The sequence below is a fragment of the Schistocerca americana genome, chromosome 1 (genome assembly GCF_021461395.2).
Source record: "Schistocerca americana isolate TAMUIC-IGC-003095 chromosome 1, iqSchAmer2.1, whole genome shotgun sequence".
NCBI lineage: Eukaryota > Metazoa > Arthropoda > Insecta > Orthoptera > Acrididae > Schistocerca > Schistocerca americana.
Window position 1 is genome coordinate 532,354,246 of NC_060119.1, and position 19,920 is coordinate 532,374,165.

Consider the following 19,920-nt stretch of genomic DNA (forward strand, 5'->3'; position numbering starts at 1 on the left):
TTGGAAGTGGATGATCATGTACATGGCAATGGAAGTGAGAATGACAGTGTAATTCCAGATGAAATTGCAGTAGACAATAGACAAAAAATGAGTATGTGGTAGAACAGAATGGTCACAGTGTTGAGATTGTTGAAGAAGTGCGTGAAGAGAGAAATGAGTTTGGTGTCGAAAATGGTACTAATTGTGATGATGGTGTTTATAATGATGATGATGATGATATTGATGATGATGATGATGATGTTGATGATGATATGTTGCTTATAGAATTGGACAGAATGGTGTATGCAGAAGTGAAGGTTGATGATTGTGTGCTGAATGATTCTGGAAACTTTGATGTAAGCTAGAGTGATGATTTTGAGACAAGTAGAGAAGTGCATGATAGTTTATTGTTGCCAGTAGATATCTGTGATGTTGTGGCTGAATGTAGTGACTATAGTAACAGATGTAACCATAGTGACCAAAAGTTTGAAATCATAAAAGAAATTTGTCAAAATGTGCATTTAGGAAAGGAAAGTTGTTTTGGAAGTTTGGAACAAGTACCTAAAAGTAATTCAATCAGTGAATGTGCACAAGTAGTTGAGGAAGGGAGTGTGTCTGTTGAAATCAGTTGCTTGCAGACAGATTAGAGGGACAGTTGCAAAAACAATCACCCAGTTAATGAAAGTACCACAAAAGTGAATAAACAACCAGCAAATAGTAAATTTGTGTTGAAGAATGTATACTTGATGCCACACAGACAAATCCATGTTGTATACCACGCCATGACACATTATGAATATTCTGACCCAGTAATAATGAAAATACTAATTGTAAGAAAATTACAAATCATAAAAGGTGCAATTAATGTTCACTGCTTTCTGTAAATTCAAACACAGATAAGTAAGAAATCAGATAACTTAACACATTTGAAGCTAATACTGTAAAATATTTTTTGTAGTTTATATTCATATTTCTTTTATGTGTAAATATTTGCATATTTTTACCTATATTTTGTCTATTCATAGAGTGGGGGTGAAAAGTGTATATTTCAACATTTATGTATGCTTTTACCTAGCATAGATTGGAGGTTGTTTGATATTTATGTAGGACCATTTGAATCTGTTATTTGGACTCAGGAATGTTACTCAGCTAAAATTATCCAGAGAACCTTGATCACTCATATAACATCACAAGAATTGTTTTTCCTACTCAGCATTTGCACGATCTAGAAGGAAGACCTCAAAGGCACAAAAGCTGAGTTCATATATGACAGAACATTGTTCTCCCTGTTGAACTTGTGAGCCCTTCTGCTTCTCTCCCTCAGTCTGGCTTACCTTCCTTCGTGGCCCGTGTCAGACGCCATTTCATCAACCTCCACATCCCTCCACCCGCCAGCTATTCCTGCCCTAAGGTCATGTCTCGATATCTCTGAACAATTGCGAGTACATCATTCTCCAAGATGACACTGTCCGTGCTCCCCTCCAACTTCCATATACTGGCCCGTATGAAGTTCTCCGATGCTCAGCCAACACCTATGACATCCAGATAAAAGATTCAGCTGTTACAGTCTGTCTCAACAGACTTAAGCCTGCTCATGTTAAGCCCGTTTCTACTCCCCTTCAGGCCATGACCACACCACTCACTGTCGTGGCTCATGACGCTCCAACCACTCCCTCCACGTCGGACTTACTCATTCAGTCGAGTGACTTCCAGCTCCAATTCTTGAGCTCTTCTCCAACCTCGCCCTCTACTCTGGTCTTATGCACTCCATCGAGTGATCACATGCTCCCCATGTCGAGCTTGCCTACGATCACACCCTCACCGCCGGGCCCTTCTCCAGTCCCTTCGACCTCTCCCCTGTCACCTGCCTCACCCTGTCGAAGTTTCTCACGCCCCCCCCCCCCCACGCCCCCCCCCCCCCATCTTGAACATGCTCTCCCTTGAGGTGTTGGTGCCTGTCTCCCTGGACATAATCCACAACATCTCTATAATACTACGCGTTGACGCACTGTTCGTCATGTGTTTCCCTTCATCAGGTGCTCATGGCACAACCTCCGCCATTTCCTGCCACCTTGTGAAGTGTGTTCCCCTCTCGCCCAATGTCAACCTGGACATGTTTCATGTGTTCGCCATGCCATGCCCACCAGAGACATCATCGTCATCGCTCTGTTCCTCCTGCAAACCATCGGCCTACCTTTCGCCGCACGACCAGCACGCCCAGTACGATGGCCAGCGGGGCTTCAACGACTTCCACGTTCGGTGGCCAGACCTTCCTTGACGACATATACGCACACAGTTCCCCGACGATGCACCACCCCTGCCGACGCCTTAGTCATTCCCCCCCCCCCTCCCCCCGGCCTCTCAGAAGTATCTTTGTGTAGTTCCGCCATCCAGTTCTGTGTAAGCATTACTTGTGTGAAGATGTGAATAAATGAACTCCTGATTATAAGATGTTGTTTGGTGTATCTCTCCTGAGCATGCACCTCACCTTGAATGGCTCTGTCTGTGGAGCATGAGGAAGATAGAAATTTATGGTGAAGATAGCTATTGGGACAGAAGTGTTTCTGATTCCCAGGTTTTGAGATTCATACAGTTTTTCTTTTCATGTTATTTCTGGTGCTTCAATGAGCATTATGATCAGCCATTGGTAGTCTTGTTTAATAATTCTTTTACGCTTTAGTACTATAAGATACAGATGATGTTTGCTACATGTCTGGTATCTGAATATATTACGCTATCTGTTTGATATAGATATAAGATGTTCTGCATATTACTCTTGTCATAATGTCTGCTCAAATTGGCAAACTGCTTAGCTATACATCTCATGTGTTGTAGGAAGTTTGAACGGAAATTTGTAATGGTGAAGAAAGTAGAATAGGTGCTGTATGTTACAGCAAGCCATTGCTTTTCACTAATGTGATGTAATTAATGAAAACAAGTCCAATTTTATCTTATTATATCATTTATGTTCTGACAGTCATAAACAATCGCTATGTAATGTGCAGCAAAATGCGAAACTATGGTAATATGGTGTTTCAAAGATTAGGTATTTGTCTGAAGCCCATGAGGATTTGTATTTCTGTAAAGCTGTTTTTCTTGTAGATGTCTGCTTTCAAATGGAGACTAGGTCATTCATTATTCTTTACTTGATATGGGAAAGTTTAAACCATACCTTTAGAATGGCTGAACTAACCATTTCTTTATAACATTTAACCTGTTCAGATGTAACCTGTAATACTTCACCCTTTAACACCTATGTTGGAATTTTCCTTTATCTGTGCCCAATTTTATTTGCTGTCTAATCTGATGTTGGTACATCATGTCTAATGTGGTGAAGATCATTGAGAAGTCTGTCAGCTGGATATTGAGCAGTATATATTCTGGGAGTGCCTTGCTGGTACTTAATTTACCAATGTAAATCTGATTCTATGGTGACATGTGGCCATGGTGGCTCTCAGTCTCTACAAGAAGATGCTGAAAAATTTGGGATGACAACTTTTAAGCTACGAGAACAAGATGCCTTTGACAGTTATTGTGGGCAAATCCCTCTATCTGTCCTTGTGTTTTCCTGACCTGAAACGTGACTTGTAAAGAAGTAAAGACTTTTGGTCCTGCAAGTGGTACAGTCATTATGTCTTGGTGTATTTCAACAGTTGAAAACTGACATAATTTTTCAATGAAAATAGATGTCTGAAAGGCTAACAATTACTGTTTCTTGTAAGTTGCTTGACAACTACCTTTACATGATGCAATGCACACTATAGTCATCTGTTTAATCTGGTCTATCTAGACTTAATACAATGATATACCGTTAAATGTAATATAATTCTCTATAATCACTCATTGACAATGTAGTCTCAAACTTACGACTGTTTATTTATACATGCTGCTGCTTGAAATATCTTTTACCTCTGCCTTGTCAATTGGAAAGGGAATGTATACGTCACTTGGCTGAGATTTTGGTAACTTAAATTTTGTATCTCAGGGCTGCCTCCTGCTTAATTTTGAAAATGTGTCAATTTTTTCTCATTTTCACACTTGACTTTATGGTGTTTAGCAAATATAGTGATGCATGAGAAAGTTCTTCCCATAATGTGAACATTATAACACTTGCATTATCTGCGCAAAGAGGCATCTCACTTTGTTGATTTATTGACATAGGATATGCAGCAATTTGATATGATATTTGTGTACCTTATTTCTATATTTTCATGTTTATGTACAAATTATGTTTGAGCTGGAACATATATCAGAGGAAAACAGTAATTCTATGCCTCGCTTTAGTTTTTCCATATTTATGTATCAGTTATGTCACAGGTTTCAATATTTTCATGTTTATGTAATTAATTATGTTTAATCAAACTCAGATATTAGAGGGACTGCTTGTAAGTCAGCTGGTTGTATCTAGCATTTGTTACTTGAATTAACCAACACAGTGTTAAATATGTCAATTACTCTGTCTTGCAGAATGTTAATTGTTTACCCTTCATTGATCAGTCAATAGGGAGTGTTGAGGTTAATTTTTGGGGACTGTGAAGGTCAAGCTGTGGCAAGTCCATTCTATAAGGAATGCCAAGCACACTTCTCCCTCTGGCGCCTCAGTGAAGTACTGGAACAGGAGGGATCCTGGGGAGGAGGGTAGGGGGGGTAGGGGTGTTCCAATCTTCGGGGTCTGTCATCTTTCCTTCTTCAGCTCCAACACTCTGAATCTTCTGTTTCATTTCTTACTTCTCATCAGAGTACCAAGCCTTCCTTCCCTCTGTCCACACGCATTTGTCTATATTGCTGAGACCCTTCTCATTTACCATGTCAACTCTTGTTGTTGTTGACTAAAGTCTATTTTATAGGAGGATAAGGGAAACAAGCTAGTATTTCTGCACTACTGAAGATAATTAATTCACTTAAATATGTTTTATATATAATGCTCAAACCAACTTACCAATGTATAAAGCCTGTTCATATTTCTGTCATGATGTACCAGTCACTTATGATTCATTTATTGTGTATTCACACCCAAGTGGTGGTCACTTACCAATGTATAAAGCCTATTCAAATTTTTGTCATGATGTACCAGTCACTTATGATCCATTTATTGTGTATTCACACCTAAGTGATGAACTCTTACCAATGTATAGCACCTAACCATATTTTGTCATGATGTATCAGTCATTTCTGATTCATTTATTGTGTATTCACACCCAAGTGGTGAACACTTACCTATGTATAATGCCCAACCACATTACTGTTGTGATGTTCCAATCACATATAAAACACAACCAATATGGTGTATTAGTCACTTATTTAAGTTATTGTATGTTGTTACTCAAAGCAACATGCAACCACATTCTTGATATCTCAATACCACTATATGTTGGCACTTACTCTGAAGGAAAAAGCAATGACTGAATTGCATAAATATTTTATGAAAGTAATCACTATATGTTTGTAAGGACAGAAGTGAAACATTGGAAGTGTGGGTCAGCCAAGTTGGCATGGGGGTCAGTACTTCGTGTGAACTTGCACAGAAAACATGTAGCTTGTTGAGTAAGCTTCATTTCATTATTGTAAGTATGTTACTACTTATTTCAGTTTTGTAAAGATGCTTTGATTTTTCGTGAATAAAATAAACCACACATTGAAACATAATACAGAATTAAATATTCATTTAATCAAATAGTTAAATGTTACAGCAACTGTCTAAGAATCCAGGACTATGGCTGCAACAGATCGTCTGCAATGATGAGTACACGACCTTACGTCAAACTAATTGATAGATACGTTTTATGGCAGAAATAGACAGGATGTAAAATGTAGACTGACAATGGCAAGAACAGCATTTCTGAAGAAGAAAATTTGTTAAAGCGGAATACAGATTTAAGTGTTAGGAAGTCTTTTCTGAAGGTATTTGTGTGGAATATGGAAGTAAAATATGGAGGATAAACAGCTAAGACAAACAGAGAATGGAAGCTTTCAAAATGCACTGCTACAGAAGAACCTTGAAGATTAGATTGGTCAGTCATGTAACCAATGAAAAAGTACTGCATAGAATTGGAGAGACAAGAAATTTGAGGCACAACTTGACCAAAAGAAGGGATTGACTGGTAGAACACATTCTGAGACATCAAGGAATCATCAGTTTAGTACTGAAGGGAAGTTTGTATTTGAAAAAATTCTAGAGGGAGACCAAGAAATGAATACAGTAACCAGATTCAGAAGGATTTGGGTTGCAGTAGTTAATCAGAGATAAAGAGGTTCGCACGGGATGGAGTAACATGGACAGCTGCATCAAACCAGTGTTCGGACTGAAGACCACAACAACTATATAACTGAGGAAGGAGACAGAAATATTCTATTTATATATACAGCACCAGAAAAGCCGAGAAGAAAAGAAATGAAACTGCCTCAAGTATTTGCAGTTGGTCAAAATGTATTGAACTGATACCCAATCAAATTTCAGTTCAAGGCCTGTATGAAATTTTGCTCCACCCCAAAGAGTGGCAAAAATACAAAAGGTTCTTGATGACATTAAATTTATAGTACTGCTGAGATGCACCCAATAGTTTTCTTCATCCTCCCACAAATGAAACAGCCAGGTATGGACATCATCAATTTCAAGCAAATGTTTGTGTTCACCTGTTATCCAAATCTGAACTGTGTTCCTATGGCTGCACTTTTCATTCCAAACCAAAAAATACAAAGATTATAATTAGAATAGATGTCAAGTAAAGTTTAAATAGGAGAAGAATTAATAATGAAATAGCATCTAAGACATTTTAACTCTATGTGATCAAAAAGAACATAAAAAAGTTTGTACTTAAGTTATAAATATAATGGAAATTCCTGGATGGGACAATACATAACATAGCGGAAAGCAACCACACACCTATAAGCAGACTGATGTGTAGTGCATAGACACACATAACAGGAAACAGTATTCACACTAACTTTGGAGCTGTTATACACACATTCAAATTAACACAACCACAGCTATGGTGAGACACATTATCATCAATTATTGAGAGCCATTGCTTGAACTAGTGGAGATGGGGTGGAAATAATGAAGTATACATGAGGCAAGGAAGCCATAGTGGGACAGTGTCAGGTCTTTCACCAGATGACTCAGCAGTTGCACAACAAGGTGAAAGGAGTTCAGTGAGCAGAGTCTGCCTCTAAGCTGAATGGTAACGTGCTTGCCTCTCATGCAGTAGGCCTGGGTTTTATTCCTGGACGGGTTGGAAATTTTCTCCACTCGTGGACTGGGTGTTGTGTGGTCCTCATCATCATTTCATGCTCATCACTGGCACATGAGTGCCCAATGTGGTGTCGACTGCAATAAGACTTGCATTTGGCAGCTGAACATCCCTGGACAGGGTCTCCTGGTCAGTAATGCCATATAATCATTTCATTCCCATTTCCAAGGATTAGAGCATATAAGAGACATAAAAGAGAGGCAGAGAGGAAGGGAGGAGGAAAGAGAGGAAGTGGAGATGAAGAGAGAGATACGAAGGGGAGAGAGGAAGGAAGAGGGGTAAAAATTGGAAGCGAGGAGGATAGAACAAGGGGAAGAGAGGGGGGAGAGAGAAGAGAGAGAGGAAAAAGGTGGGAGGGAGGGAGCAAGGGAGAGAAAGAGAGAGGGGGGGGGGCAGAGTTGTGGGAGAAGGCAGTAATGATCTGTCTGGGGAAGGAGTGGTGTGAACAGAAGAGAGAAGGAAAAAGATAGGGCAAGACAGTGGGAATCGGGTTAGTGGAGGTAAAAGGGCAGTGGGATTGTGAGAGCACAGGATATGTCTTGAGAGGGTACAGTTTGGTCTCAGCGTGGTTATGTGTGTGAATGTGCATACTTTTGCTAGAAAAAGAGTAAGAGCTTGAAAGATAATGTGGTTATTCTTTTCCATTATGTGCTTGTATATTCCAAATGTTAAGTCCACTACACATCAGTGATTGCTTTTCCTTATTTTATGAGTTGCACTTAAATAAAACTTGTACTTACAGGCCCATAGCTATGAAACGTAAGGTAGAGCTTCAGGCGATCTCTAATTGACATGACATAAGCCCTAAATGCCTGTGTTTCCACTTCAGAGAAGGGCTTTTCTCCTGCATAACAACCTGAGCATGGATCACTGCTAGCACCACATTCTGTCACAAAACCAAAATGATTTTTAGGATAGTACCACAAAATATTAAATTATATCTCAAGAGCAAAAGACTACAAAAATAATGTTATTGACAATATTTACAAAAGTAAAATAACTGTATTTCTTATATTATTTTCCACAGAGACCCCACTGCAATTTGATAACATGAGCACAATCATTTTATTGCACACTTCATTGACAAGTTTGAAACTGAAAAATGTCACAGTTCCAAATCAATGAAAGATACACATACCAGCATCATCTATTAGGAAAGGAATATTTGGCAATGTTGATAAATCTGGATATGGATTCAAACACAGAAAAACGTACATCTCAGAAGACAATGAGAGAAACATCCAAAAAGCTGAAATTACTGTTTTCAGTGGGGAAAGAAGAGAAAAAAAACAGGTAATTGTTGAGTAATATTATCATCTTCCACATCATAAAAAGCTTCAGTATTGTACTAAATTGTGACAATTACAAAAGGAACAATTGTAATAAACAGATTTAACACTAGTAATTTAAAGTGCATCAGAAGGACTCCTAGCCTTAACTTAAATAAGCATTTTGTTTTCATTTTGTTTATTTTGTTGTTTGAACTGCATCATTTGATTTGTGTAGACTCTGATAGTGAGAGCAGCTGCTGCAGAGAGGAAACTCTTTCACTAGCAAAAGCAGCCAGGCCTGAAATATCTGAGGAACTATGATTCATTGTGCTTTACAGCTGATGTGAACTTAGACATGTATTTGCCCTGTGTCGAATTATAGAATAAAGTGCAAGTTATACATAACTGTGTCATTACAATATTTTACCTTTATCCCATCCCATGGATAAAATCCACATTGGTGATCCATGAAGACCATGTACACCTCATCTGAATGCTTCTATGTCCCCAGATTGAATACTACATACCAACAATGGAACTATCTTTTAACTGTCATACACCACAATTTCTAAAATGAGACAGTCACTTTTGTATACTTTTGTATGGATGCGTTTAGCACGTCACAAGCAGGAAAATTATCATTCTCAGTGCAGTGTCAACAATGCTGACAATGCTGCTTATGTATCCCAACAGACAGTCTATTGGGCGATTTTATTCTGTACTTTACTCTGTGCACATATTATTCCAATACTGCACATCAGCTTCTTGGACATGCAAATACTTGAATATCCATTGACACTGATATGTCTACCTCCATACATTCAACCGTGATAAAAATCTTTGTCCTACATCACATTGTTCAACCAGCTGAAATGTTTCTGGACATTGATACTGAACTTATACCTGCACCACATATGGATACTGTGAACTAATCTGTTGTGGCTCACTGTACATTGTACTGCCCATCAGCATAACCACGGATCAACAACTCCACCACCCATTTCAGTTCACAACTTATGCTGCCTCCATTCTGCCCACACCAACCTGTGATGTGGTTCTTGATTACTGAGGGCATTCTGACCACCCATGGCTTCTTGGATGACAATGCAAAATTTGTCACTTTTCTCAGGCTCTTGGCAATCATGCAAACATAATCAGTGATATAATCTGGCTCTGGCTCCTTCAGAGAGCAATAAACAAAACACCACAAAGTTTGCACTAGATTAGTGCCTTTCACAAGTACCAGGGAAGCAAGTAAAACAAGTCATCTATGATGAATGTCTGAGCTACAGGATGCTTTCACAGCCTTGGCACCAGTTACATACAGTGATGGATATTAACCTCATGCCTGAACACACACTTAGGACTTTGTCGATTGTAGAGCTCCCACATCAAGCACAATTGTGCAAGAACATAAATCACTGTAAAGCAAATTAATATTGGCAGACAAGATTTTTACTGTTTTGCAGAACCAAAAATGTATAAATGCCACACTTACCAATGCCTCCAACAGTGACTCACAGCAGCTATGCCATGCCAATTGTGTAGATGCAGCCAAGCAGGCCAATCACACCTGTGTGTAATATATCTCCCTCACAGGGGGCAGTTACCTTCAACTGACCACAGCAAACATTCACACAATCGTAAACCATGCCTTGCACATTGAGATTTCTGTATGGACTCCTTCCACACTCAATTTGTTGATATGACATATAAATGCCAACCATCATGTGATTCCTCAAACTGAAGTGCGATCAGAAATACCGGGTGATCAAAAAGTCAGTATAAATTTGAAAACTGAATAAATCATGGACTAATGTAGATAGAGAGGTACAAATTGACACACATGCTTCGAATGACATGGGGTTTTATTAGAACCAAAAAAATACAAACGTTCAAAAAATTTCCGACAGATGGTGCTTCATCTGATCAGAATAGCAATAATTAGCATAACAAAGTAAGACAAAGCAAAGATGATGTTCTGTACAGAAAATGCTCAATATGTCCACACATCATTCCTCAACAATAGCTGTAGTCAAGGAATAATGTTGTGAACAGCACAGTAAAGCATGTCTGGAGTTATGGTGAGGCATTGGCGTTGGATGTTGTCTTTCAGCATCGCTAGAGATGTCGGTCGATCACGATACACTTGCGACTTCAGGTAACCCCAAAGCCAGTAATCGCATGGACTGATGTCTGGGGACCTGGGAGGCCAAGCATGACGAAAGTGGCGGCTGAGCACACAATCGTCACCAAACGATGAGTGCAAGAGATCTTTCACGCGTCTAGCAATATGAGGTGTTTTTTTTTTTGTTCTAATAAAACCCCATGTCATTCCAAGCATGTATGTCAATTTTTACCTCTCTATATACATTATTCTGTGGTTTGTTAAGTTTTCAAATTTATACTGACTTTTTGATCACCCGGTATTTGCACCAGAAAAATTGTCAATTTGAGTCTTCCTTAATTTGTAGCTGAATGCTGCTACTAAGAATAATGTTTATTGGTAAGTATCCCAACTGTGAGTTGGCAGTTGTTAATATTTCAGGAATGAGGTAGCAGGTACTTACAATTGCAGAGAATATTTTTATTAGTTATTAGTCAAAAATTAGTTTTATGTAATGCATTACAAAGTAGCAGTAAAAGAATACAACTTTATTTTAGTTTTTATAGGTTACATTTTTTGTGTACTACTATCAGAGAATTCTTCTATGCTACATAAACACATGGGTTTATTAATGTGTTCTGCAATTAATTTGAATGATATTTCTTTGATAAGTGTCCCACGGCTTTATTATTTATTTTTTATTCACTGATATATTTATCCTGGCTAGGTAACCAGGTATTCTATGTGTTTTACAAGATGTTCATCACAACACACTTGTTATAGGAAGTCTTACACTTAATACGAGACACTACACATAGAAGTAACTATAAGACAAACAGTGGACACAGTAGTAGTTATAGTACAATGGTTGGCAACAATTTATTTACAGCTGATACAAAATAGTTACATGTTCAAAGGCTTTACTGTCCTTCAAAGTAGTCACCTGCATTGTGTATAACTTGTTGTCAGCAATGTGTCAGTTGTAAAATACCTTTAGCAGTGCCAGTTGTGTTGATAATTCAAATGGAGTGATCTATTGCCCAAGGAATCTCTCTAACAGTTCTGAAGCAAATGCCATGAAGTGCTTCCTTCAATTTGGGAATGAAATTGAAGTCAAAAGGGAAACTCAGGTGATTGTGGTGGGTGGCACAGCACTTCCCATCTCCATGGATTGAACAAATCACTCATAAGTTGTGTGATATGTACCTGAGAATTGTCATACAAAATGGTGGCAGGACCTGCAGAAAGTGTCACCACTTCTTTCTCTAATATGTTCACAGGCAGGGTTCCAGAAACGAACATCTGAGAGAAAGAAGCAGTGATGCTTTATGCAGAACCCCCCTCCCATTATTTTGCAGGCAATAGACCACTCCACTGAAACTATGAACATTACTGGCCCTGCTAGGGCTATTCTATGACTTCCACATCATTGGCAACAAGTTATACACAATGTTGGTGACTACTTTGAAGGATGACAAAACTTTGGAATGTGTATCTATTTTGTACAAGTTGTAAATAAATAGTTACCAGTAAATTAAAACCACCATAAAAAACACAAAGTTTACATTAATTCACAAAAAGTAGAACAACAAAGGCAAAATACCGACAGAGTTTAAGCTGGTGGCAGTGGCATCAATTGATGTGAAACAAGAGGGAGAGGTAACTAAAGAGAAATATGACAGAAAAACATAAGAAATGGGGATTGAGGGAAAGAAAATGATGTAACTGACTGAAAAAAGTGTAAGTAGAGTAACTATTAGAAGATAAGAGTATTTGCCTTACTGTTTAACAAAGAGAAACTGGCCCTACAAGAATTTTCTGTTGGTTCTGCGGTTAATGAAAGGGAGAGCTTCAGCCTTTTTCTTAGATGCAATAGGATACTGAATTGAGCACAGAGTGCTGTGTAGTTTGTTATAGAGGTGTACAGTTGCAACAGAGAAGAAATTTGCAAACGTTTTATGGATCGCTAAGATATTAGATAAACAAGACATCATGTTATGACTACAAAGAGATAGCAGGTGCTTGATATCTGATTTACATATTTATTTATTACATGTTTCATGGATACATACAGTGATTAGTGCCCATGAATATGAAATGTGTGACGATAAAGATTACTATACATCGGTATGCCAGACTTAAGGACAAAAGTAAATTTTGCATTATGCATCACTGCCAAGTAATGTAGCTCAATGACACTTGGAAAAATCCAGTATGGAATGAAACAGTATAATGAAAAGAATGGTTGCTACCCACCATATACATTGAAGCACGAAAGAAACTGGTACAGACATGCCTATTCAAATACAGAGATATGTAAACAGGCTGAATAAGGTGCTGCTGTCAGCAGCGGCTATAGAAGACAACAAGCATCTGGCGGAATAGTTAGATTGGTTGCTGCTGCTACAATGGCAGGTTATCAAGAGTTAAGTGAATGTGGTGTTATAGTCATCACATGAGTGAAGGGACGTAGCATCTCCAAGGTGGCAATGAAGTGGGGATTTTCCAATACAACCACTTCATTTCACGAATGTACCATGAATACCAGGAAACTGGTAAAACATCAAATCTTCGACATCACTGCAGCCAGAAAAAGATCCTACAAGAACAGGACCAACAATGACTGAAGAGAATCATTCAATATGACAGAACTACAACCCTTCAGCTAATTGCTTCAGATTTCAATGCTGGCCCATCAGCAAGTATTGGTGGGCAAATCGTTCTATAAAACATCATCAATATGGGCTTTCAGAGCTGATGGCCCACTTGTGTATGCTTCATGACTACATAACATAAAACTTTATGCCTTGCCTGTACTCGTCAGCAGTGGCATTGGACTGTGACTGGAAACTTATTGCCTGGTCAAACGAGTCTCATTTCAAATTGTATTGAGCAGATGGATGTATATGGGTGTGGAGACAACCTCATGAACTTATGGCCCCTGCATGTCAGTAGGGGACTGTTCAGGCTGATGGAGGCTTTATAATGTATGGGGCATGTGCAGTTGGAGTGATATGGGATCCCTGATACATTTAGATATGACTCTGTCAGGTGACATGTAAAAAGCATCCTGTCTGATCACCTGGATCTATTTATGTCAATTGTGCATTCCAATGGACCTGCGTAATTCTAGCAGGGCAATGCAAAACCCCACACATTCAGAATTGCTACAGAGTGGCTCCAGGAACAGTCTTCTGAGTTTAAACACTTCTATGGGCCACCAAACACCCCAGACCTGAACATTAGTCAGCATATCTGGGATGCCTTGCAACGTGCTGTTCAGCAGAGATCTCTACCCCCTCACACTCTTATGAATTTATGGACAGCCCTGCAGGATTTATAGTGTCACTTCCCTCCACCACAGTTTCAGGTATTAGTTGAGTCCATGCCACATCATGTTGCAGCACTTCTGCTTGCTCGTGGGGGGCCCTACACAATGTTAGACAGTTGAACAAGGCAATTGTCAAAAATAGACAACATACAAACATGCACACACTCACACAAACACAAATCACCCACACATGGCTCCAGCTGTCAGAGACTGTGGTCATGTGTCTGTGTGTGAGAGTTGCATTCATGTGAACATGTGCATGTGAGTATATTGTCTATTTTTGGCAAAGGCCTTGTTGGCTGAAAGCTAAATTTATGACAGTCTTTTTGTTGTGCCTTTCTGTGACTTTGCATCTCTGCTACACTGTGACTTAGCATCTCCACTATATGGTGAGTAGCATCTATCCATTGCATTATATTGTTCAATGAAACTTGGATCATACATAGAAAGAACTGCTACAGAACAGTACACAAGGTAACTGAAAGACATACTAAATGAAATAATCAGAAATGATACTTTTATTCAAAGACAAGAATTACAGTGAAGTCACTGCAATTTACGACAGCCCCCTGAACATTACAAAATATGGTACACAGGTCTTAATATGGTATGTGAACACCAAGGGTGGCAATGTATGCTCTGCAATGTGCTCCCATGCTGTCCAAAAGTTTGATAAGGAGCTCTTGTGGCACTGTGTCCCATTCCTCCACCAGTGCAGCTGACAACTGAGGGATGATCACTGGTTCATGAGGATATGCTGCAATATATGTCCCCAGAACATCCTACATATTCTCGATGGGTCTTAAGTTGGGAGAATGGGCAAGCCAATCTATTCATTGAATATTAACTCATCTCAATCAATTCTCCACCTGTGCATTTCTGTGTGGTCATGCTTTGTCATAAAGGAAAATGAAGTCAGGGATGACTGCACCCTTGGAAACAAGAGCACTGGGAAGGAGTACAGTAACACAATAGTGCTGAGCAGTGAGTGTACTATGTGCAAAAATTTGGAGATCAGTACACCCATGCCTCTGCGTACCGTAGCACCTGATCACAAAAATGATCATATTCGACAGTTAGGATGTACCTTCATATTGCTTGAGACTGGAACACATAATGCGCCAAGCAACATAGTTGAATATGATCATTTTGGCGGAGTAAGTGTTATGGTGTTGGGAGGCATAATGTTGTGTGAGCAGTCACCATCACCAGTCAACATTATTGTGCCACTGTATTCCTTTCCTGTGAAAATAAATTCATTGTTCTGGAAAAGGAGTTTATTGCCAAGGCTGCGAATCAGAAGAAGAATATTAATGACATCAGTGTTGAACAGAAGGCTGTAGCAAAAAAAATGAAACAGAACCTTAGCAGTTTAGGTCAAAAAATTTGAAAAGTTAAAAACAGTATGCAAACTAATGTGAACAGTTTTAGATGAAAACATTTTAGTTCAGAAAAATTGTATTCGCAAAAATCAGTATTCAATCACGCCAATCTAAAGTTTTCCAGCAGACAATTTACATCCAGTGATTTTCTGAAGCACTATACAGATAGTTTTGTGTCAAGGCATGAGGGATGATCAAAACACTAAATTCGTTAAAAGATGTCTTGAAGGCAAAGCTCTGTCTTGGATAAATCTAAATTTAAGTCAGTGGGATACATATCAAAGTTTCGGAAAAATGGTTGGACTCTGAACAGGGGAGAATTAAAAGCGAATTTCTGAATGGTCCTAATTACTATAGGAATAGGGACAGTACTCTGAAAGAATTTTGTAAGAATCAACTTAAGAAATTAACACACCTTGACAAACCATTTGATGCAATGACATTGATTGACACACTCAAAATGAGATTACCAGAAAGGTTGCAGGGAGATTTAGTACATGGACCTGATGACTGCCTTAAACAATTTTTGTGGTATGTTGACAGGCTCACAGTATAAAGAAGTATGTACCATAACAATCAAAATGATAAGAGATCACAATGGCAATGACCACAGAATCAGAGATAATGATAACATCTATCAGGGTCAACATGTTAATAGAGAAAGAAATTTTGAACATCAGCAGAATATGAATAATGGGGATAACCATGGGCAATGTAATAGGAGAAAGAATCATAGAGGTAAATACTCAGGAAACAGCAGTCCACCTCAATGAATGTCCACAGTTTTGGGGCTAGGAAATACAAGTTCAGGGCCCCAAATTTACACTTTCAATTAGACAATAATAACAGTGTTTGTAATGTGGCACAGGTATCTGAAGTTGAATAGAAGGAATATCAGATTTCTCATTTATGTTTTGATCAAACGTTTTGGGATACTATGTTTAATTATAGTTCAAATGGTTCAAATGGCTCTGAGCACTATGGGACTCAACTGCTGAGGTCATTAGTCCCCTAGAACTTAGAACTAGTTAAACCTAACTAACCCAAGGACATCACAAACATCCATGCCCGAGGCAGGATTTGAACCGGCGACTGTAGCGGTCTTGCAGTTCCAGACTGCAGTGACTTTAACCGCACGGCCACTTCGGCCGGCTTTAATTGTAGTGATGTAGATACTAATCACAAATCAGAATGAGAGTACTGAGAATTTTGATGTACTGTGTACTAGAGATTTCTTCAACTGGTCAGGAAACAGTGTTATTGATGTACGTATAACAGGTAATGACTGTATTGGATCTGACCTAGATGGTATTTTTGATGCAAATATGAATCAGAGCTGTGCAATAACTGACGTTTATAAGTCTGAGACTGCTAGCTTATTGCAGATAAATGGAGGTGTTGATAGAAATGAGACTTGTGTTGTTAATAAGTTTGTTGATGAAGTAATTTTGGAAGAATATGATGATGATAATGATGATGATGATGATGATGATGATGATTAGATTAGATTAGTTTTTCGTTCCATAGATCCGTGTTGAGGAGATCCTCATGGATGTGGACCATGTCACCTTTTTTTTTAAAAAAAAAAAAAAAAAAAAAACTGAAATAACAATACTAACAGTATGAATATATACAATACATCATTTGTTTCTATTTAAAAATTCATCAATGGAGTAAAAGGAGTTGGCCACTAGTAAGTCTTTCAGGCTCCTTTTAAACTGATCTTTATTTGTAACTAAATTTTTTGTGTTTGCTGGCAAATTATTGAAGATGTGTGTTCCTGAGTAGTGGACCCCTTTTTGAACTAAAGTAAGTGCTTTTAAGTCCTTGCGCAGATCATTTTTGTTCCTGGTATTGTATGTATGAACTGAGCTGTTTGTTGGAAAAAGACAAGACTCTAGGACAAATTTCATTAAGGAGTACCAGGTGTTTGTGGAGTTTAAGAATAATGAAGTTTCAGAATTATTTGTGAGTGATGTTGACCATACAGATAAGGTAAGTGATGATGTAAGTGAGGGCCATGGAATATCAGTCCAGTCAAAGCAGCTTTTCATTAACGTCATGCAGAGTAGTGAACCAAATAGTAAAGGTGAGTTATCTGTAAGCCTAGAGAATACAGGTGAACATTTTTTGAAGTGTGTTTGGGACCAGATTGATGTCAACATACATAAATGTGCATTCTGGAATAAGTTAGCTGTGGTTAGTCAAAATTTGTATCCAAATTGGTGGAATGAAGTGAAAGAAGATCTAAGCAGGAAGTGTAATTTTGACAGTAATATATTTTGTGTTCCTTTTGTAATAAGTGATGTTAGTTCTTCTATGAAACCATTGTTTTGTTCAAACTCTACCTGATAACTTGAGTAACCAAAGTAATGCTATGATACCAGTAAAGTTGATAAAACCCAGTAAAGATAGTGTGGATATAGCGTATGATGAAAATGAAAGTGATCTTTTACATGAGGTGGTTAATAACAGGAATGATGGTTCAGATTTTGAATATCCTTACATTACCATTAAGATTCATCTGCAGGAAGGAAACTGTTTGACTGATACAGGTAACCCAATTTGTGGTATATTTGAACAATTTAGGGACAAGATATAGTATAGTACGAATTTTGTGGAGAAGTCCACTGCACATGTAAAAATAAGAAGGGCTAATGGTAAGCAAAGCAAGTATGTAAAATGTCAAGTACTGTTAACTTTTAATATAGAGGACTAGATCTATGAAAACGGATGGTTAATGATCCCAAGTGTAGAAGAAAATATTCAGGAGAGCTTCTGTAAAGTTTGGAAGGTAGAAGACGAGGTACTGGCGGAAGTAAAGCTGTGAGGACAGGGTGTGAGTCATGCTTGGGTAGCTCAGTCGGTAGAGCACTTGCCCGCAAAAGGCAAAGGTCCCGAGTTTGAGTCTCGGTCCGGCACACAGTTTTAATCTGCCAGGAAGTTTCAATATTCACTATGTTTGTAGATTCATAATACTATATAATTTTGCTTTGTTTGTCGGGTATTCAGTACATAAGATAACATGATCTCTAGAGTTTTGTCTTATCTACTGACTGAGTTAAAATCTATGATACACTATATAATTATGTTCTGTAATAGATTTGTGGTTTAGAATTTGATACGTATATGCCATGGGACTAAATGAGTAGATCCTTTTACAGTCTTGATGTGGGACAATGTTCTTAATTTGTACTGTAAAAATTAGGAATAATATCTTAGCATATCTGTGTGTAATGCCTTATTAGTCCATTATTATTGTTTTTAACTCTGTTTATTAATGTTTCATATGTGAACAACTTTTAATCTCAACTGACATAAATCCCACATAATTGATTCTGGAACATTAATAGGAAGAGCATATGCCGTGAGATGTGAAGAAGGTATTGAACAGCATATTTAGTACACAAAACAATGTTTCAGGATTTGATGTGAATGCCAGACAGGAAGTTACCTATCCACTTGAGTGTGTGATGAGAACTCTAGCGAGGAAACTGAAAGATGTGGGCAGATTCACTCCCCATAATGCTGTATGGGTGTACTCTGCTGGACCAGTCAACTTGCAAGAGATCTAGGTGCTGGGTAATGTACTCAAGCATCTGATAAATACATCACTGTTGTGACTGAGATTTGTAAATTGTTAGCAAAGACTGCTACAGACAGTGTTCACATAAATGTATATCTTTCATGTAGGGGGATTAACTTCTCAATACATTATCTAACTTAAAATCAGTATTTTATTTATCAGTTTTAAACAAATCATTTAGGCTCTTTTGTATGTAGGTTAGTTTGTATGGACAATTAGTAAATAGTGTGTAAGACATTTACTAGTATAAACAATATAACAAGATGTCTACATCTGATTTCATATACTGATTTTGGTTCTCAAGCTACTCGATTATGTCATCATTCAAAGCTGTTTATGACTCTAGTTACCTGTATTTATCCTGAGTATTACAATATTGTACCTGACACAAACTTGAGTTGTGGACAGACTTGAGGAGTAAGTTCGGCTCAGTTTTACCAAACAACACTCCCATTTTACAGTAGTTAATTTATTCACCTCTTTACACAAACAAGGGTTACACAGAACTGAATGGCGGAACTGCACAAAGATAATGTTTAGCTTAATTCAAAGATGATACTTAGATCGATACCGGTGTCGACACCATTGGCGCCACATAGCCCCCCTGCACTACGGAGTACATTTGGCAGGCCAGGGGAGGGGGGAGGGGGAGGTGTACTATGGCGTTGACAGGGGTGGTCTGTGGGAGCCGGACCACAGTCAGCTCGACAGCATCGTCGGGGAGCTGAGTGGGTAGGTGTCATGACGGAAGGTCTGGCCACCGAACCTGGAAGTCGCTGAAGCGCGCCGGGCATCGTACTGGGCGTGCTGGTCGAGCGGCGACAGGTCGGCCGGTGGTTTGCGGGAGGAACGCTGCGATGATGATGATGTCTCCGGTGGGCATTTTGAACACACGAAGCATGTCCAGGTTGATGCCGGGTGACAGGGGAACACATTTCACCAGGTGGCAGGGAATGGCAGAGGTTGTGTCATGAGCACCAGATGAAGGGAAACACACGACGAACAGTGTATCAT

The 19,920-nt window shown here is 38.7% G+C and overlaps 1 protein-coding gene across 1 annotated transcript in view; it reads right to left on the reverse strand.

Annotated features, from left to right (window-relative positions):
* Nucleotides 1–471: 471 nt before the first annotated feature.
* Nucleotides 472–19,920, reverse strand: part of LOC124571685 (carboxypeptidase B-like) — a 236,967-nt gene continuing 217,518 nt past the window's right edge. The window contains exons 6-7 of the mRNA XM_047131119.1: nt 7,970–8,115; nt 472–540 (exon numbers count right to left, since the gene is read on the reverse strand). Coding sequence (XP_046987075.1) covers nt 472–540; nt 7,970–8,115 — 215 coding nt within the window. The remainder of the gene's footprint in view (nt 541–7,969; nt 8,116–19,920) is intronic.